At 41.3% G+C, this 23,191-nt stretch overlaps 1 protein-coding gene across 3 annotated transcripts in view; it reads right to left on the bottom strand.

The window, feature by feature from the left end:
- The window catches only part of FOCAD (focadhesin), a 118,290-nt gene extending 95,844 nt beyond the window's left edge, over window positions 1-22,446 (bottom strand). The window contains exons 1-7 of one of the 3 annotated variants that reach the window (XM_074569621.1): window positions 22,327-22,443; window positions 13,824-13,923; window positions 13,319-13,395; window positions 10,866-10,940; window positions 9,370-9,474; window positions 9,099-9,253; window positions 6,107-6,211 (exon numbers count right to left, since the gene is read on the bottom strand). Coding sequence is in view for 2 of the 3 variants with exons in the window: in XM_074569619.1 (XP_074425720.1) it covers window positions 6,107-6,211; window positions 9,099-9,253; window positions 10,866-10,940; window positions 13,319-13,375 (392 nt within the window). In the remaining variant the exon portion in view is untranslated. Of the gene's footprint in view, window positions 1-6,106; window positions 6,212-9,098; window positions 9,254-9,369; window positions 9,475-10,865; window positions 10,941-13,318; window positions 13,396-13,823; window positions 13,924-22,326 lie in introns of all 3 variants that reach the window. The other 2 variants (XM_074569619.1, XM_074569620.1) reach the window with 2 other exon arrangements.
- Between the last annotated feature and the right edge of the window lie 745 nt (window positions 22,447-23,191).

Here is a 23,191-nt window from a genome sequence, read left to right as displayed (position 1 = left end):
TTCAAAAGTGTTCTTAGTCCAAGAAGTGATTTGAGTCATCGGTACCAACACTAGGCTCTAGCAGTAGGCTCCAAGTAATACCCATAGAAAAATCTGAACCAGGTCACAAATCAGTCCAATCTTTCAAGCATAGGTACAAATTTTCAGCACCTGAGACCAATCAAGGTGACCATCATCCCACTTATTACTTTACATTTGCTCACAACTTATGTATTTTTTCCTCCTTCTTTTAGGCATTGAAAGAAGCAGGAAAGGAAAAAGGCTGGTTATACCACCAGCCTAGAGACCTCCACTTTACTGCCAGCCCTCTGATAATGGTTCTATTTGAAAAGGTCACTGAGACCTAGTGGACATCTGTTCTCAGATGACTCTATCACCAACACCTTCCCAAACTCAATGACTGAAGGCCATCTGCACCACCTAGTAAGTGCAACATTCACATCTAACAATGATTACCATTGTACAGCAGCAGGTGGCGGAAAAGCTGGGCAGGAATGGAGCCTGAAGTATACAATTTTTTCTGTCAGATGCAAAACTAAAGTCATTTGACTACAGTAAGTTAGCATAAGAAAGTAAAACAGTATGTGAGAGTCCAAGCATTAAATTTCCTGGAGAGGTGGGAAATTGGAAAGAACTGGTGATGTGAAGGCAGGTTCATCACTACCTCTACAACTCCTTCTGGAGCTTACCCACTGTCCTTGTTGTGATTGCCCCCCTTATTCCCACCTGCCTGCTAAGCCTCCTTATTTCCCCCAGTTTCCTTTCCTGCTTAAGTCAACTATAAGCAATAGTGCAGATTCTTCTCTGGGATACCAACAGCTGAACAGCAGACAACCAGACACTTCTCTGCTCTAGAGCAGCAACAACTTTTCTAATAGCAAGAGAGAAAAGACCCTTCTCTTCCTGATTCCCACAAATCTGCTAGAAACATGTGAGAGAGCAGGGCTATATAAATAAATGGAAAGGCAACAAATGCACACACACCACACAAGGCCGGCAGGCACAGAGAAGGGCAGCATAAATCTAGGGACTGCAGATCCTGCAAACCACCACCTTCAGTTTAGTTAACCATTTTTCCTCTTCACATGTCCAACATATCTGTGCTACACACCAGACAGACTTTCAGTCAGTTTTACCTATACAGTACTAGACGATCTGAGGTGGTACATGAGGTGGTACATCTCAAGAGAGTCTGTCACAGTTTCAGACATTTACCATGTCTTTTAAATAAAGCAGTCAGAAACAATTAAAAGAAAAAAAAAAAAGGAGAGAGAAGGACAACACACACCCACAACACCCACACACCTCTAACATAACATTAAGGCTCCTCGCATGTGTTTTACAGGCCAACTGACTTTCATGCATGTGAGCTGTCTCACTTAATAGCAGATATGGAACACTGCAGTGGACAAACTGTTACGTTTCTTGATATACTATTAATTTTCCTACAGTGAGTGATATAGTCAAATAAGCCTGTTAGAAAGGATTAATAATGGTATTTGGTTTGTTTGTTACTGTTGTTTTAAAACCCTGTGAAGAGCAGAAAGCCGAAGATGTGAAGCAGTCCTTTTATTACAGAAGACAATATTCATTGAGACACATTTGTAGTCAGTAGCATTCTGCTACAACACAGACTTCATCTTGAGCAACATCAAACAAACCCAGCTCCAGGTGAAGTGAATGAGATCTGCAAGAATGCCATAAAATAATTAAAAATATTTATCTAATTTTTTTCTGTTACATAGCCAATTTGAATTGTATAATGTGATGGTGTATTAAGGCTTCCCTTAAGTGGGCTAATGAGGTAATACTGACCTGCTGTAAACAGGAATGTTTACAATTATGCTATGCCTAGTCTGATACTATTTCTCTAGAAACATCATCTAGCAGATATATCCTTAAACTAAAAGGGGTGATCCTTATTCTGTTATTACATTCTCAATGTTAATGTTGTTTGAATCCTGCACAACTGACTAGTTTTGAGGATAATCAGGGAATAATAAATGTCAACATTAGCTGAATGAAAGGCTCGCCAAGTTATGAAAGTTGGTTACAGAATATTTTACATTCCTAATGCCTTGTGTTTTTTCATCACAATGTAGTCAGAATAGAGCTAACAACCAAGGAAATTGCAAGTATCTACTTCAATATAAGACAACAGTCAAATATGACAATACGACCCGCTGAACTCGGTGGCTCAGGTCACAGCACATAACTGCAGTGTCCTTACATGCTACAAAACAATTTTACTAAGAATTCTGAGATACCTGAAGAGAAAATAAGTTTTGGTCAACTGATTCTCTTCAAAAGCTTCAAACTACATTGGATCTTAAGATGTGATTATGTAGGAAATTTCCTCTGACTGACAAAGCATGGAAGGATACTCACAAAGCAAAAAGCATAGTCAATATGCTTTTAGGCATCAAGAAATAGCTTTTATTTATTGAGAGACACTTAATTGCAGTGCTCAGTGTATCAGCCTAGAAGCTGCTGGTCTAAATCAAGAGAATATTTAGAATATAACTTGTCAGCAAGAAGGTTAAACCAGATACAGGCAATTTCTATTCAGGTATGAAGACAACTGCACCTTTAAGAAAACAGCAGAAATCCACAGGAAAGCAATAAAGTCAGATAAAGAAAAATGTTGCTAAGTTATCTCCATATACAGACACATTAGAGCTCATACACTACCAAGACTCAGAAGTATAACCACAAATCTACCTTCAAAATCTACTGGCCACGAACATGGCAAATAACACTAATTTATTGTCATAATACATAAATATGAGGAAGTAAACATTATTAGTAAGCAGACCTAAATAGTGGAAATAATTACAAAATCAATAATAAAGCTGAAAAGCTGCATATGGTGCCTGAGCAATAAAATCAAGGAAAATCACCAGCCATATGGGCTAACAGAACTAAATGCACTTAACAAGGCTATTGTACCTAAAGAGAGAAGGAAATTTAGCAACGGAACCTGATATCTTATATCTAGCACCTCTTTAATGGAGCTTAAAAGAGTGGCAATTTAACATATTGTATTTAAATCTTTATAAAAGAATAATCAGTGGCTTTCAGCCTACTCTGTTAAAAAAAAAAAAGCCAAGTTAAATTTGGAGGTGATCTTGTGCTAAGATAATGAGACCATATACACATCCAGGAAGAAGAATTAAAAATAAAGTAGCTGGACAAGCTCTTCAGGAGCAGATATTTAGCTTTCCGTCTGGATTAACTAACAGCTTTTAAGCTAGTGCTGTCTTAGTATTTAGAAAAAATCACTTGAACAAATAGGGAAAAGAAAAGCAAAAATATAACAAACTCCACTTCCAAACCCCTCAGCACCACGAAAGCTTATAGTTTTGCACACTTACTGATCCATGTTCTAACAAATAGACGATTCGATGAGATTCTGTTTGGAATTGCCAAAAATCACTCTGGAAAGCAGGATAAGTACCATTGCCTAGTGGGTATAGGGGGAAAAAAAGGGGAGGGAGGGGGAGCGTCACAGTAGATTTCAGTCTCAGTGCTGTTTACAGCCTATGACTAGGATAATTCCAGGAGTTGAGGTGCCATCTTACTTCAGTGTAACATTTTTTCTCACATCCACCCAGTCAGAAACTCCTGGTTATAAACTTAGCTCACCACCCACCAAGAACCAGGCTCTGCACTCTTGGTAACCTTTCCTCTTCACCTACCAAAAATCTGGGAAGTCTGGGAGGTCCCTGCTGACTGGAAGCTAGAAAATGTTATTGCAATCTACAAGAAGGACAGGAAGGAAGACCCAGGGAACTACAGACCTGTTAATCTAACCTCAGTTCCTAGAAAAATTATGGAGAAGATTATACAGGGTACTATTGAAAGGCACTTGAAGAATAATGCAATCATCAGGTTTTTTGGGGGGTTGGGGTTTTTTTGGTTGTTGGGGTTTTTTTTGGTTGGTTGGTTTTTGTTGTTGTTGGCTTGTTGGGTTTTTTGGGGGGTTTTGTTGTTGTTGTTGGTTTTGTTTGGTTGTTGGGGGTTTGGGGTTTTTTTTGTTTGGTTGGTTTTTTTTTTTTGTTTTTTCACACTATCTTCTTCTGCCCGGTGTGTTACTGTTCAGGCAAATAATTTGAAGACACAGTGACTTTCAGAAAGCTGCCTGATGTGATGCACTACCTGAAGCACGTTCAGAAAACAGATACTAAGATCACAAAGGATGCATGTATTACAGGTCTGGCTTTCATACTTGGTGCTAGGAACCTGGCATTTCCCACATTCATTTCTCTAAAATTTGTTAGCTTACATACATGGTGTTCATACGTCCACCTTCCTTCATTCTGTAAACATTTTACTGAAGTTACAGAGTCTTTTACAAAGACGAAAAAGCCTACGATTATTACCTATTTCAACTCTCCAAGATGACAGTATGCAAGAGGCAAAAACTTGTTACATGTCTAGCACTTGAATCCAGCAAGATCATGGGCAGGATCATTTATTAGGCAGCAAGCTATAAATACTGTTCACATATGATGCCGGGACCTTGAAAGTGCCTAGCCCCATATAGAGATACAGAATTATAGCAGCTGCTGATTTGAATACCTTTGTCATATTTTAAGAATTAATTACCTTTCCTAGTTAGTAAACTATGTCTCCAGTCATCTAAGGACTGCTGTGTCAGTGAAATCAGTGCAACCTGCGTAAAGTCAGCATATGTGACACATCAAGTCTAAAATTAAAATGGCTTACTATCCAGAAAAAAGCAAGCCTTTCATGACAGATTGTGTGTTCTGAAACTAATATAACTGCACTGAACTGGATGATGAAAGAAATCAGCTAAGTTCCATAGTGAACAGTGATTAATAATGAAACACCACAATATGCAGCCCAAGAAAGTTCCATTTGATAATGCTATTAGTGGTGGGAAAAATGAGGTGTGTAGATGCAATGTATCATCAACACTAACTTAAAAATTTCTAACACAGCAGTGTAAAACGCACATCTTTATATGACATTACAGTGCCACTATCATAAATTATTGCTGGTGGGTTCAGGATAAAGCAAAATGTGCAACCAGACACAGCATCTATCCACCTGAAAAATATATAAATCTTATGTGAGGGGCAACAATAAAACAAAAATTAATTTTAACTTCTAGGTCATCTCAACCTTTTTGTTACATCTCTGAACAGAAGAGAGCGCCAATCTGATTTAGAGCACAAATTCAGTGACAGATTGATTTTTCTGTATGAGGAAACAACGTCTGCAGTCAACATACTCTTCTGCGTATACAGCTGTGACCCTGGCCCTTTCAGAAAGACAGAATGGCACTTTATTCCATCAAATATGCATTTTTAAAGCATTTTTCTACCTGCTGTGAATTTGGATTTCAGAAGTTGGCAGCTCTCCAGAACTTTAAGACAATAAAAGCCATGCATGGTGAATCATTAAGAATAATGTAAAATAATAGTTCATTTAAGAAGTGAATAGCTTCCAGCAAAAATGTATAGCCAAAGTTCTGTACATGCAGGTCATAACGCACCTGCACTGAGAATGCTGACAAGTGCTCCTCAAAAACCCCTCTTCCCTGCCCTCCCAACTCAATTCAGCTTGAGCTTAGGTTACTGGAGAGCTATATTAATACGCATAGGAAACAGACATCTTTATGCCAAACGGGAGATAATAATCCTCTGGGAATTGTCAGTTTTAGTCCACAGTGAGACCAACTTGCAGACTAGTACTGTCTCTGCTACAGCTGGTTATAACTTAATAACAAAAAGTGCAGATCATCCCACATGTGCATCTGAAAGTCACAAAACTTTTTTCACACATCCTTAAAAAAACACAGTATTTGTTTTAGTATTTATCCACCATTGGAATACTAGTTATTTAAAAAAAAAAAAAACCACACCCACAAACCAGTGGTACTTAGCTTACGGAAACAATCCCAGAATTCAGTGATATATGAGGCAGTTTTCTACCAACTTAATAAGGTAAAAGGAACATTTCCCACTTTCTGTAGGAACAGAGGTAATCCCTTCTGTATTTTCCAAGGTCAATTTGCTTACAGAAAGTGGAGAATCCAGCTCAGTAGATGTCATGAACATTTTTCTGATGTGAAACTAACCTGATTCCATACAGATTCCAAACAGCCTCATCTCCATCTTTTTCCAGTTGAACAGCTTGAATTTGTAGTAATTTACAAATGGTTTTTACTAAACCGTGCACATTTCTGTTGAGAAAAAGAAATACATTACTGTCACATATGGCATTACATGAGTTGATTCTTCCACAAGAGGAGGAACCCAGGAACAAAACTGACACTTAAGAAGCCTTGGGTTCTCTGTAAGGACCTCCTCATACCCGCCTACACAATTTTGGGCAAGTTGCACGTCCACATGTCTTTGTTTACCTCTTCACATAATGAGAAGCAGAGAGAATAATTAACGTACCAATTAAAACTTCCAGCGGTTTGCTTCTACCGTATCTTACAAGGATATTTGCTATACCCAGCTTAATTGAAACTCGTACTTTTAGTATATTAAAACCCAAAAATTACCTCTTCTCTAAATCCAAGTATATAGGTAAACATCCAGCATGGTACGCAATTTCAACCATGCCACTGTCTAGCAAGAGAAAGCAAGAGAAATCACATTGTCAGAAAATACACTTGAGACATATAGTTTGTGCTGACTTTTGGTCTCAGGAGCCAAGGACTACATCAAATAGATACATACAGCTATTTTATCTCCCTCCTGCTATGTTGTTTAATTTACCACTCAGGAAAATTCAAGAAACAACAGTATTTCTGGAATTTTCATAGGATTTCCCATATTCTCCTGAAGCAACATTAATGAAATTAACAAAGTCCATCACAAAGCAGGACGTGGTGGGGGGACCACTCTGTTGATGAGCAGATAGTGTGAACCACATAACAATTCAACTCAGTTAGGTACCGAATGTTCACCTCTGAAAAGCAAAATGTCTTTCCTAATGTGCAGAATTTGATACACCTGACAAAACCCACTAGGTGCACTAAGACCCTGCTAAATTCATTGTAACGGAAGAGAAGCAAGAACGCAACATGAGTAATCTTTGCCAATAAAACATTCAGTTAACTCCATTCAGCGCTGAAATGCACTCAGCAGTCACAAGCGCCTTTCTGCTTGCTGCAATGGGTTCTAATTTCATATTTACTTTATTTTAGAGATACTGTGCACACAGCAGCGCAAAGCCACAGAGCAAATCTGGATGAAAATTTGGCAGGGAAAAGGATGAGGAACAGCAGGCTACAATTCTAAAAGAGTTAAGAAAAAAAAAAAACGTACCAGCACTGAAATGAACCAGTCTGAAACTGTCAGTTTAAACACCTCCTGAGGCTACAGATATTTTAAACCCACAGACTTCTCTGGTTAGACTACACAAACCCTGCTTTTCCATCCTCAATGGATGTGGTTTGAATCATGGCAGCTCGCGGCAGGGGGAAGAAGCCAAAAATACATAAAAGGTTCCTGGATAATTTGCCAGCACTTACTATAGCAATGAGTCATATGTGTTGATTTCACACACGGAAAAAATCTAAGAATGGTGTAGAAATGGGGCAGATGCAAGCCCTTCAATACATAACTCTGATTTTGTGTTTAAGGTTAAGTCAATCCTAAATATCCCATTTTACACATTTTATTTTCTGAAGTACAAAATTGTATTAACATTTCATTTACTTATAAACTGCTGTTACTGTAAGAAACACTTAGCTAAATGGGAATTTCACATTTCTTAGTCCGCAAGCCACAGCTCATGAAACTTTCACCTTACCCCACAGGACTCAGATTCTCATAGTTCAAGTACAGGTGCTTTTACATCTTTGATAACAATGAAGATTCTTCCCTTAATACCAAACTGAACTAGTAAAATTTTGTCATTTGGAGGACCGTGGTTTCCAGAAATTATTGATATTATAAAAAAAGAAATATATATATTTACAAAACCTTTCCTAGGGATCTGTAACTACCTACTGTAAACTCAGCACAGAATCTGTATAATCACAGTAAGATTCTAGCTGTAATCAAGCAAGTCACATGGAAAGAAACAGTCTTTTTTAAAATACCTGATTTCTTAAGCATTTCACTAGTTTACTCAGACCTAAACTGATCTTTGGCTCAGACTGACCATGAGAAACCTCAGCCTAGAACCAGTTATGTGAAGGTTAGAAGGAATGAAAAACACATCTTGAATAGCATGGTTCTTGCATCCTCTACACTGATCTCAACAGGATAATACATCAGAGGTGTAGCATGAATTACCTGCCTTGGCTAAAAACAATTCTAGCATTCTCTAGGAAGAGAATAAGAAAGCTTAGTGCAGAAATCCAGTTAACTGCCAAAAATCACAGGAGAGACAGATAACCCAAGGAACTTTATAAAGTTGATAGAATTGAAAGGAAACATCTTTTTAATCATCACTTCACTTCCCATTTGTAAATGTCAGGCACAGTGTCTTTTTGCCCCCCGATAACTTCATTCCCTCAGTATGCTGCACAGGCAGTCTAGCTCAAAAAACCATTGTGAGATCCAAGCACTGTATTTACAAAATTTTGTAAGAGGAAGTAGCTGCAGGGTTAGGTAAAGTGATTTCTTCCTCAGCAGACAGGGAAACAAAACACAGCATTCCTAATCCCCACCCACAGCTTCATGGTGAACTCTATTTGAGCAACTAGTAATTCGGATAGACTGATTAGGGAGTTATTTCCCTTCCCCATTGTGGAAACTGCTGTCAGTTTCTTCCCCCTTCCCCATGATACAGGCAACAAAAGTAGGCAGTGCATTGATTTCTGAGGTTTCACAGTTGAAAGTTCAGATTATTAGTCTAAACTGCTATTAATTTCAGCTCACATGCACGGGATACTCTGAGTTCTGAAGTCAGACCCACACTGTCACACTGCCAAGATGAAAGCAACAGCCTTCAGCAGAGTAGCAGGGCAATGTCATTCCTTAATGCCACAGCTTATTTGAAGATACTGTCATTTACAGAACCTCTCCTCTTCCCCTGTATTTGAAAGGGAAAAGCAGTGACTGATAACCAGCTGACAAAAAGTACAAAATCAGGCAACCAAACACTACCTTGCTGAAGGAATTAGGTTGAGAGCTCCATGAAGAACATAGTCGAACTCAGCGTGTTTCTCTGCAACAAGTGCCACCAATCCCTCGGAGCAGGCCGTTCGCAAGGCAACATTCTCACTACAGCACTTCTCCCAAAGCAAGTTCAGAGCAGGAGTCTGAAATCAAAAGCATGAGAGAAAAGCAATGAGAAGGCTGACACTGATTTCTCTTCATTCATCTCAAACACACTTTTAAATGAAAAACTGCTCAAGAGCTTCTCTTGAAGACTTACAGAGAGGAAGCTGGGGTACAGATTCTACAGTGAAGAAAGGACTTTCCCAGGACAGCTCCCACTTTCCTGCCCACTACTGCCTATGCCCTCAGTAGGGACAGGAGTCTGAGAAAAGAGTAAGGCAGACAAATTTTTAAGCTGTGCCTATGCAGGTAGGCTAGCATCAATTTCACTTTCCTTAAAATGATCAAGATGTAATTGGAGACAACTCAGGAACTGCTATGCCAAGCTATGCCTACAGCAAGTGTAGTGCAGACAGCTAGAGGCAGGCATAAAAAGGGCTACTGAGAGGTCAGTCAGTCATCTTTCCTCACCATGTCAAGTCCTCAGTTCTCTCCATTTGCTAGTAAGCACAAAGATTTGGCAGTATCCATCAAAACTGCTGCTTGTTTTCATGCTAAATTTGCATTCACAAGTTAGTTTGCTGACTTTGTAGCTTCCAAATGGGAAAACAAGGAACATTTTTAACACTTCAAAATGCTCTTGAATAAAAAGGGAGCCTGTAATGTCTAAGCAGCACAATCTTCTGCTTCTTACATTTTAGAAGATGTTGCTGTATTTCAGTTTAATACCTTCAAGGGGTGGGAAATGAGAAGAGTCAGCTTGTAGCTCAAAACAGAACGTCATTTGAGAACACGATTATGATCAAGACTGTTGGAGGAGCTTCTGTAGAGAATGTGCACACCTCCAACATTCCCTCACATCAAAACTCAGCACTTGTCAGGTTTGGGTTTGCTAATTTGGGTTGGTGTGGGTTTTGGGTTTTTTTTGTGGTTTTTTTGTTTTTTTTTTGTTTTTTTTTTTTTTTTTTTTTTTTTTTTTTTTTTAAGACTTCAGATTAGGAGGAAAAAATCCACAAATCATTTTCTGCTGATTTTTGTACAAGTCAGCTTTTGGGGAGAAAAAAATGGATGAGCAAATCCTAACAAACACCTCTGCTACATTGCTGTGACACTTGCAAATCCAAGTATTTCATGTGCCTCTCAGGTAAAAAGACAGACCTGCACTTTAGCAAACTCGACTCAACTAAAAGGCTAAGTATGCCTTTGCAACATGCTCCTTTTCTCAAAGAAATGTGAGCTTTACTTAGCTAATATGAAATATAACACCAATACAGGTACGTGAGATGCCATACTTTTAAAATTTTCTACAGTGATGTAAAAGGCTTTCCTACTCAAGTGACAATGTCACCATATGGCACTTCACTTACAGTAACATAAATAAACTCAAATAAAATTCTCTTAAACTGAGCATAGATAAATGTTGGCATTCTGAAGGATTAAGACTTCTGCCATTAAGACTTCTGATGGAAGTAAAACTGCTCTTCTGATCCCAGAGATTTACCATTTCTACCTGTACGTCCAGACACATATTGCTAACTACCTTACTTAACTTCCAAGACTTATTAACATTACACAATGGGGAACGGGAAACCATAAAAAAACATAAGCACATACGAATGGGAGAGGAAACAGAAATGAAAGAATGCTACAAACCTGATGAGATGCCTGTCTGATCTTCCCTGAAGAAACATTTTCTTTCAGTATCGCAGCAATCAGATGACCCACTGCCTAAAAGAGAAAAAGAAATAAAAAACCACATTCAGATCAAATGTTACTTTTCTCTTGTCCATTAGGAAGAATTTACATTGCTGCTATATATGATCATTTTATTGTGACTTGAAATCTTAAACTTACTGGTGTGGAAGCTGAATATGTTTTAGGGCCAAAAATCTCCGTAATGATGGCATACTACTTTTTATTCCTATCCTGAGGCAGAAGAGAAACAAACTTCCATAGGGCTCCTCCCACTGATCCAAAGGTCTCTTTGTACATCTTATAATCTCTTATAAGATTAGAATCAGGTACCTACTCAGGCATTGCAGACATTTTAATGCATCAACTGTAATAGACATTTATAGTTCCACTGCTGTACAGATCTCAGTGTACTTAACAGAACCGCTGATTATTAAATCCTGTACTATACGGGGCAGTGGAAGCAAGAGAAGCAGTGGAACACAGCAAATCTAAGCAACTTGCCCAAATTTTTGCATTGCAAGTTTTACCAAACACTGGTGACAAACATCTATCATACCTTAAGCCCTTTACATAGGGTTAGCATACACCCCCTAGCATACCCACTGCCAGAAATGTTTCATTTCCTGTACACAAAGCATTTGAAGTTAACGGTACTCCTCATAAAGCTATTCTGTGGCAGAGATGATGAATAAGACTTAAATTTTCGAGGTCCTCCAAAAAAATGCTTCAGTTCTAAAGAGTGAGGGCTTCAGTTCTAAAGAACATGAGATGCTAATTAAGCATCTCATTCTATTTTAATAGAAAGAATGTCGAATTTCCTCAAACTGCCTTTAAAAATACAAATGTGGACTGAAACACTGAAACATGCAATGCACTTACCAAGTGAATCTTCTATTATTTTTTCTTTTTCTTTTCTTTATAAGGAATTTCAGAAAAAAATACTTTCATTAGACTGGAAAAGGGGCTTATCAATAGAAAGTGGATTTTGCAGTAAGCTATATAGGAAAGTCAAAACTGTATATTAGCCCACTGCATTGCAAGCACTTCATTGATTAGAAAAACTTTTTGACCTACAAAACTATGCTTAAGTTCCTCACACTGCTGATACTTCACTATGTAGGTTATGTGGTCTGCAGAGCAGATGCCTTGGTTGGTCCCAGAAAGAGAAGATACCTGTCACGAAGTTGAATCCTGGCCTGACAATGGTTTGAATATTACAGCATGCTTTCCAGGGGTCACAGAATATAAGTGGAAACCAGCAAAACAACCAAAGCACATCACAAAAACCCACCAAAACACAGCAGTAACATTCAATGATGTGCAGCTGTAGTGATGAGCCAAGACATTTCAGCCATAGTTGTACCATGGGGACATTCTTCCGCACTGAAGAAAACCCAACCGGTCCTGCAGTACAGACACTGCTAGACCTTAAATGAACTCTTGCTGCGAGAACAGCATGCTGGCCGCCCCGACAAACTCTAGCTTTCAGGGACATGATTTCCTCTCCTAAATGTCAAGTTGATTGCAAGGGGACTTCTGTGTCTCTCTTTCAAACTTAATTACTGTTAACTAATGGAGACTGAGCTAAACTGAAAAGACAACAGCGACACCACGTTGCACAGACTGCATTCACAACAATTTACTCCATCAAACAAATCGCTACATATTTAATCCTGAATTCAAAAAAGGAAGAGGAATAAACTGTGGGAGTTAGCAACGATGTTACCAGCTGAAGAGATACATTTTTAACACTGAAATGAGAGATGGCCAAAGCAAGGAAGATGTATTTTTTTTTTTAAACAGCCTATTACTTTCTTCCTTCCTGTCCATTAAAAATAGTATGATAAATTTTATGCACATAAGAAAGTTTCAGGTGAAAACGATCAGGAGCCAATGCACAGATCTGAAAATAAAGCGGTTTGGTCTGCTGATCACAGTGGATCTATAAACAGTTATTGTTTAATGACAGAAGTCTGCAGTAGTTCTTCAGCTCTTATCAAACAGGAAGAAAACAGATCAGTCCTAAAGACAGTTCTATAAAGCACTGTCAAGCACTTTGAGCCCACTTATGACATCTGGTAACGCATGGCATCTCTCGAGACCACAGGATCACTAAAAGCCATTTGGGCCTACTTAAACTTTCCAGTCATGGGAAGTTTCCAATTTTCCTGCAGAGACATTACAGCGATGAGCAATTATGTCCAATGTTTGGGTTACACAGAGAGGGCAATTAGCATTTGCGAGCAACTTAAGAATACCCTACTTCTATGGGGTTTTGTTTTGGAGAGGAAAAAAAAAAAACCCCAACCCAAAAAAGTCTTCCCTATCACCTTTTTACAGTCAGCCATCAGGCCTTGGAACAAAGGTTTCCACAGACAATTCAATTTGTTTAATGCTTTTAAAAAAATTACCTGTGACTGAATAACTGCATTAGGAAATTCAAACCGCTTCTTGATGTCATCCAACATTTTGTCTCTGTCATATGACACTGCAAGTGAGATTAAAAAAAATATACTTAGGACTAGGAAAGAAAGCATGCTATTTGCCAAAAAAACCAACACACTAGATTTATGTTGTACTTAATACCTGATGTTAACATTAAAGCATTTTGTTCCCCCTCCTAAGTCTACCATATCACCTTGCTTTAAGAGCTTAAAGCCGAGAAACACTACATACTCACTGGTCTTGCACAAAGAATGCGTGATCAACATTTCTTAAAGCTGAAGCAAATATACAGTTCCCTATGGCACAGCATAAATGTACTCTGAGAGCATTTCAAGTGTATCTCAACTTGAAAATGGGACAGCTCAAGGGGAGTGTTCACAGTTTCCAAAACACGATTTAAAATGCAAAATTCTCCATATTTTTTTCAATTATTTCATGCAAAAACAGAAGTAACACAAACAAAAGACCCACCTGTGCAACGTAAATAATGGTAGTTAGGGACTGGAATATTTGCCAAAAAATCCCTTGTCTGTAAGTTGGAATATGCAGGCACCCACAAACATACAGGAACCTAAACCAGAAAGAAATCGGAACTCAGCTTACCTTGTCGCACACCAGTGAAACTGATGGCTAACAGCAAATACTCAAACATTTCAGTTTACTGTAAACACACCTCCTGTCACTTGGGATGGCTTCCTTTAAAAAAATTAAAAACCTAGCACTTTGCAATGAGCCCTGAGAAAACATATACATGCACAGGACTCCAACTTCAAGTCATGCTATCAGTGTGATGCATTCAGAATCTTGCCACTTATTTTCAAAAAGACAGAATTAAACCCGGGAGACATGCAAATGCAGCATGTGGCATAACAAATTCCATTCACAGCAGGAAAACTTAAAATGAATAGTTACCACCTCAATGAATATAAATTCCTGGCAGTTAAATAGCGAAATATTCCCATATAGTTATGAATTACATTTCTGAAAGTTTAGAAGAAAAAAAATTCCAACTGTTAACTGCAGTCAGAATGATGTCAGTGTAGGTTTGCATTGTTTCAGAAAAGATTTAATTGCATTTTGAGACAATAAGTGTCCATATAATAAATGAACACATTAAACTAGAGTTGACATCTTTCTTTTTTTAAAAAAGAAATGTGATCTCTACAGCAAACAATTCCAGATGTACCTAAATCTGTTGAGCATGTCTAATAACTCCAGTGGATCTAGATGCATTCAACCTATTTGTATACACCTACAGAGTCACAAGGAACAAACCCTTCCAGTTCTACCTAACAAGTGGTAAAATGATAGAAGGTTCCTTCCTGTGTAGTTTTGACACACACACACCAGAATTATATGCTATCTGCCACCAGGTAGTTTTTATTATTCATATTAAAAGCAGAAACTACAGCAGAGAATCATTAGTAAAGTACACACTTTCAATAGAAGCACAAATCAACTATTCTAGGCAGACCAGAAGTCTATTGCCCCCCCCCATCAGAAACAATTCCTCCATTTCAATCAATCTGCACTAAACTTCTAGAAGATGTTTACAATGCAGCAGCTATATCAATGCAATTTAACTACTTTAAATACCATCTAAACAGTCTTCATCATTCACCCTCAGCAAAGGCACTTGTGTGTGCATATGGAAATTTACACACACTTGTGTGTGTCTGGAAATTTAAGGGAATCATTGGATAATTAAGGCTAGCAGAGACCTAAGGATGCCCCTAGTTCAACCTCCTGTTCCAAGGAAGTTCAGACATGGGATCAGACCAGGTTGCTCAGGGCTTTGGCCAATCAGGGCTTGAAAACATCCAAGAACAGAGAGGGCACCACCTTACTGAGCTGTCCTGATTTAGAAAAGCTTTCTCTTCATCACTAGCCTGAGCTTTTTTTGCCACAGACTGCGGTAAAGGGCCTGTTTGTCTTCTTCGTCCCCCCTCCCATCGGTGCCAGGGCTGCTGTTGGGTACCCCCAAAGTTGTCCCTCCTCCCAGATGAATTGGCCCCAGTCCCACAGCCTCTCCTCACAAGGCAAGGACTCCAGCCCCACTGTCTCAGTGGTCTCTCATGAATTCATTCCTTCTGGTCAGTGTCTCTTGTGTTCTAGGGGATCCAAAACTGGACATGTTGATATGAGGTCTAATGAGTGCTGAGAGGAAGGGGATAAAACCCACCCTAACCTGGCTCCCCAGGCTGTGCGCTGCTTATGCTGTCTGGTGCACTGCCTGCCAGGGCCCACGGCCATCTCCATAGAACTGCTCCCCAGCCAGCCCATCCCCAGCCTGTACTGTAAGGGCTGGGGCAAGAGAGGACTTTTGTCATTGTTGAAATTCCTGAGGTTCCCATCAGCTATTCCTCTAGTCTGTCCAGAGAGCAGCCCTGCCAGTGGGCAAACAACCTACCTTTGACACAAGAACACGGGGGAGACACTGGTGAAAGCCTTGCTCAAGTTAAGGTAAGTGACATCTACCCCTCTCCCTTTGTCTACAAATCCATTTAATTCATCCTTTTGAAAAGGCAATCAGGTGGGTCAGGCATAATTCTTCCTTGGTAAATCCATACCCATGTTTACTTTTCCCAATAAGAACCACTGTATCAAGAGTTTAGGTTGGAACAAAGATCTCCACAGGTCACCTAGTCCAGTCCCCTCATCAAAACGGGTCTGATTAGATCAGCTTGCTCTATGCCACATCCAGCCAACCCCATGCTGGATGTCTCCTTGGGCAACTTGTTCTAATACTCAACAACCTTTGTGGTAAAAAAAAAAAAAAAAAAAAAAAACAAAAAACAAAACCAAAACTTCTTCCTAATACCTAATAGGAATTTTGATTTGTATATAATACGTTTTTATTTGTATGTAGCCTGCTTGTGCCTGTTGCCTCTCATCCTATTGCTGTGCACCTCTAAGAATAGTCTGGTTCCATCTTTCCTGAATTCTCCCACCAAGTACTTGCAAGCAGCAATAACGTTTCTCCTCTGCCTTCCCCTCTCCAAGCTGAACAGACACAGCTCTCTTAGGCTCCCCTTGTACATTTCCGGCTCCAGACCCCTGACCATCTTGGTGACCCTTACTGGGCTTGCACCAGTGTCCTACTGGGAAGCCCAAATTCTGGGTGCAGCACTCCAGATGCTCTCTTACAGGTGCCACACAGAGGGGAACAATCATGGTCACAGACATCCCATTCTCACTAACGCAGCCCAAGATGCAGCTGACCTTTCTTGCTGCCACATTGCACTGCTGACTCACATTCGTCTCGGTGTCTATTAGAACGCCCTGACAGGTCCTTTTCTGTAGAGCTGATTTGTAGATAGTCAGCCCCTGCCTGTGTTGGTGCATGCGGTTATTTAATTACAGATGCAAGGCCTTATACTGCTCCATGCTGAATTGCAAGAGGTTCCCATCGGTCCATTTCTCCCAGCTGTCCTGGTCCGCTCCCTAAGAGCACCCTATTTACTAGTGCTTTGAATGCTCTCTGGAATTTGGCATCAGACACAAATTTGCTGAGTGCACTCCACCTCGTCATCCATGTCATTAATGAAAGCACTATGAAGCATTGGACACACTACTGATGTCTGTGGGACACCATTACTTGCCAGTCTGATAGTCTTTGCCCCACTGATCACCACTCTTTGAGCCCAACCACCCAGCCAGTTTTCCAATGACTATACTGTGCATTTACCCAGGCCATATTTCACCAATTTGATGACAGGGAGACAATGGAAAATTTTGTCAAAGGTCTTGGTAAAATATACAACATCCACTGCCCCTCTCTTGCTCACAGCACACGTAACCTCATTGTAGGAAGCAATGTTGGTCAGGCAGACATGATTTGCCCTTGGTAAATCCATGCCAATGGCTCCTAATCACACCCTGTTCTTCTTACATTTAAAAATGTCTTCTACAAGGATGTATTCCCCAACCTTCCCAGGGACTGAAGTGATAGTGACTGTCCTGTAGTCGACCGGATCCTCCTCCTCCACATGCCCAGAAACATGCTCCAAGAGGATCCACTGCGTGATCTTCCCACAGACTGAAGTGAGGTTGACATGCTTGTACTCCGCGCTGACCTTTATGCCTTTTTTGAAAATGGGTCAACATTTGCCTTTCTATAGTCATTGCAGATCTCCATGACTTTGTGCAAATTAACAGAGAGCAACCTCGCTAGGGCATCAGCCAGCTCTCTTAGCACCACAAAAACGTTCTACTTTTCTTTGTTCAACATTTTACTATTAACATAACAGTAGAACCTCCTCTTGATATCCCTTTCAAGTTTAAATTCACACGGAGCTCTGGCTTTACTAACACCATGTCTGTATGCCCAAGCAATGCTTCTAAATGGTGCCTCTGCGGACTGCTCCTCCTTCCGCCTCCTGTATGCTGACAACTTTGCACTGGAGCACACGGTTTAGTCTCTCAATACATCTAGTTGCTTTCATGAATATTGGAATGGTCTTTACTTGCACCTTATGCTGTACGTATAGCTCTGCCACCTTCCCTGAGCTCTTTCACCCTTCAAAGCTACCTCTCATAGGGTTCTACCAAAGCATCCCCTGAATAAGTTAAAGTCTGCTCTCCTCAAGTTCAGGGTCTATACTCTGCTGCTGGCCTTCCTCATCCCACTCCTACTGGGCTCTAGCCATTTACAACCAAAGCTACCACAAGGAAATAAAATCTCACTGCAGAAGGAGGGAGAAAGCTGCATCCTCAGTTGAACAGATACTTGCATCGTTTCTGATCTGATCTTTAGAACTAGGAACCTGATGGATCAAAAATAAAGATGTCACCCTGCACATTGCCACAAAGCTTAGATAGCAATGCAATTGCAAAACATCGCAAAAAAAAATGCAGAAATCCGTTGCATCCAACTCTAATGGCATTTTTTGAGCAGCACATTAAAAAAAACACATTGTATTGGAAACCTGACAAGCTAGAAATCCAACGCCATCACCCTGATCTACAAAAAGAACTTCAAGCATCACAGTGACATCATCATTCAACAAAGCATTTCTGTCCATACTAAAAGAGTATTAAGCCTATTTGCCTATTATTACGTGTGTAATACTAAAAAGGGTTCTCTTTCTTTATAAATTACATAAAAGAATTAGAAGCTATAAAATACAGGTAGGCTAAAACATTTAATGCTCAAGTATTGTGAAGAGAAAAAAGAGAATAAAGCTTACTTTTAATAAATTGTTTTATTACCTATTTTTCACAGGGATTTTGCATGTGTACAAAGAGCAGAAAGCTTTATTATCTCAAATATAGAGTTAACAGGATATGTCTTTGTAACTAGTCTGTTGAATGCTATTGTTTCACATTAGTAAAATACAAACATCAAATGCTATTTTGTAGTTCCCCTAATCTATGCATATGATTTCATAGTTATTAATCTGTGAAAAAATAAGTCTGTTTTCTCACTACGGATTATTTGGAACACTTAAGTTTCTCTCTGCTGACTTCGCAACCCTGAAGAAACAGATCATGAAAGATGATTACTGGCAATGTTGTCAGAGTACCATTACCATTTCACCCTTCTGAGAAAAGACAAAAAAGTTCACAGACAACATTTAGCAGATTTAAAAAAAAAAAAAACCACCAAAAGGAAAACTTTAAAGAAGTGGTATCCAGTCAAAGGGTAGTCGCTACTGTTCTTTGAAAGTTTTGAAGAGATATATTTCCACATAACGTTCATGTTGGTATCTGGAGGTCAACCCAACTAAGCAGTTCAAGACTTCAGTCAGAAAATGGTTAGGAATTGCTAAATGCGTTCTTGAGATGGGTACGTCTCCCTATGATGCTATATGTTCATTTATATCCCACTCCTCAAAGCATCATTTCCAGTCTTCCCAATAGCAAATAAACTCCACGGAAACATCATACAATCATTTGTGCAATCTGAGAGAGATGATATAATGAGACAAAGACAGTATGAAGAACATGTTTTGGAGAAGCACAGCTGCTGTTGGTAGTAACTGCAGAGCCAAAAGATAGCCAAAATTATTGCAGAAAATTCCAAGTATGTCTTAAAACAGAACCTCAGAACTACCTAAAAGTGCAGTTAGTAACAGAAAACAAACACCCTTTTCTTAACCCAGCGTCTTGCTTTTTGGCACTTAAGACATGGAAGCTATTAAGAATAGGTCAAGACTTAGACACTGTGAAAAGAAAGAAATAAAACAAAAAGGTCAGGGTTCTTCCCCCCCCCTTCTTCAGTTTTGGTAGCTACTTTAATTTGGAGACCACTTTCTATTATTTAAAAAAAAAAATAAATACCTGAACAACTGCTTTCTCACCTTTACGAACAATGGTCACTGCCGACTCTTATCAGTCTGCCAATCCCCTTCTGTAAATAAGTATAAGCATCACTATTTCTTGTAGTCCCTTTCTCTCCTTCCTCAGAATGGCACGGTTTCCACACAATAACCCCAAGAATTGGAAGAGCAACAGCAGTAGTGTTTCCTATTTTTTACTGTTTTTTACCACAAAAACAAGGAGGGCCAGGCTCATGAGAGCTGTCAAGGGGGTCCTACAGCCTATCAACAACAGCCTTGAAAAATACTGACAAGCTTTATCCCAGGTTACAACATTTGGGACAGCATTCTGTCTCAAAAATACCATTTATCAGGCTCTTCTTTAACACTAAAAATTTAGAGCACTGTATAATTTATTTCCATGTTGCAACTGACAGAGATCACTAGCGTTTAACAAAACACAGCCCTTGCAAAGGAGGCGGCACCACCCTGAAACAAATCCATCCATACCCAAAGCAACCTCCACATGAGCGGCTCTTTCTCATTTCTTTGCCTCCAGAAATAAAAAAATAATACAGGCATGCTGTGAAAGTGAATAATTAATCTTGCAGATTCTTACAGTAGTCCTCTCCTAACATACTACAAAGGACCCTCTCAAAATAGCTGGTCTTAGCAGACTGCCTACTTAACATCCCAAAACTTATCCCATGCACCTTAGCAGCCTACCTTGTTAAGCTGTAACTAATTCCATCTCACTTCTCCTAACATCTTTTTTCAGTTGTTTGTCCTAAGCCGTATTTTTCGTATTCTCATTGCTGAAGAGGCACTCTACACCATCAACCACACAGATGAAAAAAAAAACCACTCAACCCAAACAAATCGCCAACACACATGCGCGCACGCAAATATTAATTTTAAAAAGACAAGGTATAAGAAAGGGATCCTTGCTTGTTTTCCCAACATAATTAATGTGAATGGTAACCGCCTATGGTGGGCTGAGCTTGGCTGGCTGCCAGGCGCCCACCAAAGCCGCTCTATCACTCCCCCTCCTCAACTGGACAGGGAAGAAAATATAATGAAAGGCTCGTGGGTTGAGATAAGAAAAGGCACTCAGCAATTACCATCATGGGCAAAACAGACTTGACTTGGGGAAATTAATTTAATTTATTGCCAATCAAATCAGAGTAGGATAATGAGAAATAAGAAGAAATCTAAAATCACCTTCCCCCCCACCCCTCCCCCCCATTCCTCCTGGTATCAACTTCACTCACTCACTCCAAACTTCTCTAACTTCACCATGAGCAGAGCACAGGGACAGGGAATGAGGGTTGTGGTCACGCACTTCCCCTGCTTCAGGAGGGCCATGGGGTCCCTCCCATGGGAGACTGTCCTTCCCACAGGCTCCAGTTCTTCACAAACTGCTCCAGCATTGGTCCTTTACACAGGGTGCAGTCCTTCAGGAACAGACTGCTCCAGCGTGGGTCCTTCACGGGGTCAGAAGTCCTTCCAGAAAACCTGCTCCAATGTGGACTCCTCTACACAGGTCCACAGGTCTTTCCAGGGGCTTGCTCCAGCATGGGCTCTCCACAGGGTCACAGCCTCTTTCAGGCACATCCACCTGCTCTGGCATGGGGTCCTCCACAGGCTGCAAGGGGACACCCTGCTTCATCATGGTGTTCACCCCAGCCTGCAGGGGAATCTCTGCTCTGGACCACCTCCTCCCCCTCCTTCTTCACTGACCTGGGTGACTGCAGAGCTCTTTCTCTCACATATTCTCACTCCTCTCCCCCAGGTGTTGCTGCACAGCAGTTTTACCCTTTCCTAAATATGTTATCACAGAGGTGCCACCACCATCACTGATGGGCTCAGCCTTGGCCAGCAGCAGGTCTGTCTCAGAGCTGCTGGCATTGGCTCTTTTGGACACAGGAGAAGGTTCTGGCATCTTCTCACAGTTGCTACCCCTATAGCTCACACACTACCAAAACCGTGCCATGCAAACCCAATACAGCATCCTAATGCTAAGAAGGACAAGCATCACTAATGCAACAGAACCAGAGAGGGGTCGTCATGGCATTACACCTTCACATCTGGTCCATACCATTTACCCAAAGTAATTATGACACGGTAAGCTAAGCTAAATATTAGAAATTGATCGCTGGGAGCCGTGAGATCACATTTCCCATATTTATTGTGTTTTGCTCACTGCCAAGAACTCTTGGTTCAAGGCGGTGCTCCTACCAAACCAGCAGGGTGAGAACACCTGCAAACACTCCCACGGCTTCTGTGTCACACCACACGCACAGCGCTTCGCGACTCCTCAAAATAAGTCAGTTTAAATAGAATAAATAAATTTTAAAAAAAACCCAAAAACAAAAAACAAACACAACAGCGTATCAGCACCAGGCGTTGTTACTTCGCTGCTGGCCGGTGCCCCCGCGGCGGTGCCATCCCCCGCAGGCCTCGCCGGGGCCGCCCGCCCCGCTGCGCCCACGGCGCCTCCCAGCACAGTACGGACAGACGCCGGCGCCCCCGAGGGACGGACGGACGGACGGACAGACCTCGCCCACCACTCCCCGGCCGCCACCCGGACCCCGCGCCAGGCGCGGCCTTGCATCCTGCGCCCTCCGCCTCAGCGCTGGCGGCGGCCCCGGCGGCAGGCGGACCCATACGGCCAGTACTAGCCGCCTCCCGCCGCTCCGCGCCCCTCACCTCACCTGCCTCACCACACCGAGCGTCCCGGCCGGCTCCAGCAGCACCTCCCACTCGCTCCCCGCCAGAAGACGGACGCGGACGCCGGCGTCAGGCGCGGCCGCCCCCAGCGGCGAAGGCGCCTGCGCGGCAGACGGCACATGCGCAGCGGCTGCTGGGCGGCGGTGGAGTGGGTGGGACTGAGGGAGCTGGGGGTGATGGCAGGTTAAGCTTGTCCGCGGTCACGTAAATCCGGCGGCTTTTTTAAGGGGTGCCACCATGGCAGGACGGGTCTGAGCCGCTAGGGCGCTTCCCCGTGCTGTGGCTGTGTGATGGCAGTATGGCTGCCCGTGGCTCCTCGCTGCCTGGGCCCGCCGTGCCTCACCCAGCCCAGCCGAGCCCCGCCGGGGCTGCCGGCTGTTCCTCGTCGCAGGGCTTGGCCGGGTTCCATGTGCTTTTCCGCCTGGCCCCTTGGGCCCAGGCTTTTCCGCAGGATGCGGGGCATGAATTAGTCTGGTAGTGGTGGGCTGGGCTCGGGCTCTTCCTTGGAGCCAAGCTGGAATGCAGACTGAAATCTAAAGACTTAAAAACAGAAGCAACATAGCTTGTGTTGAAACAGAAAAGGCAACGCGTTCAAGTGATTGGTTTGAAAAGGTCTAGATTATTCTGTAATGTAACTGAAGGGTGCGAACTGCAGATTGGTTTGAGATGAAAGTAGTAAAATGCTGGCAGATGTGAGACAAGTAAATGTAGGCAAGTCCTTCAAAAATTTTTTAGCGGTTTCTTAGTTTTAAAAGGCTGGAGAATTGCTTAGTTTCTTAATGTATTGGTTCCAAGTTCACCAGGTAAAGCCATAGGCAGTTTATGGCATACAAAGGGGGTCCCTGCTTC

The sequence above is a fragment of the Larus michahellis genome, chromosome Z (genome assembly GCF_964199755.1).
Source record: "Larus michahellis chromosome Z, bLarMic1.1, whole genome shotgun sequence".
NCBI lineage: Eukaryota > Metazoa > Chordata > Aves > Charadriiformes > Laridae > Larus > Larus michahellis.
Note: the sequence above shows the minus strand (reverse complement) of the source record. Positions and strands in the feature narration are given on the sequence as shown.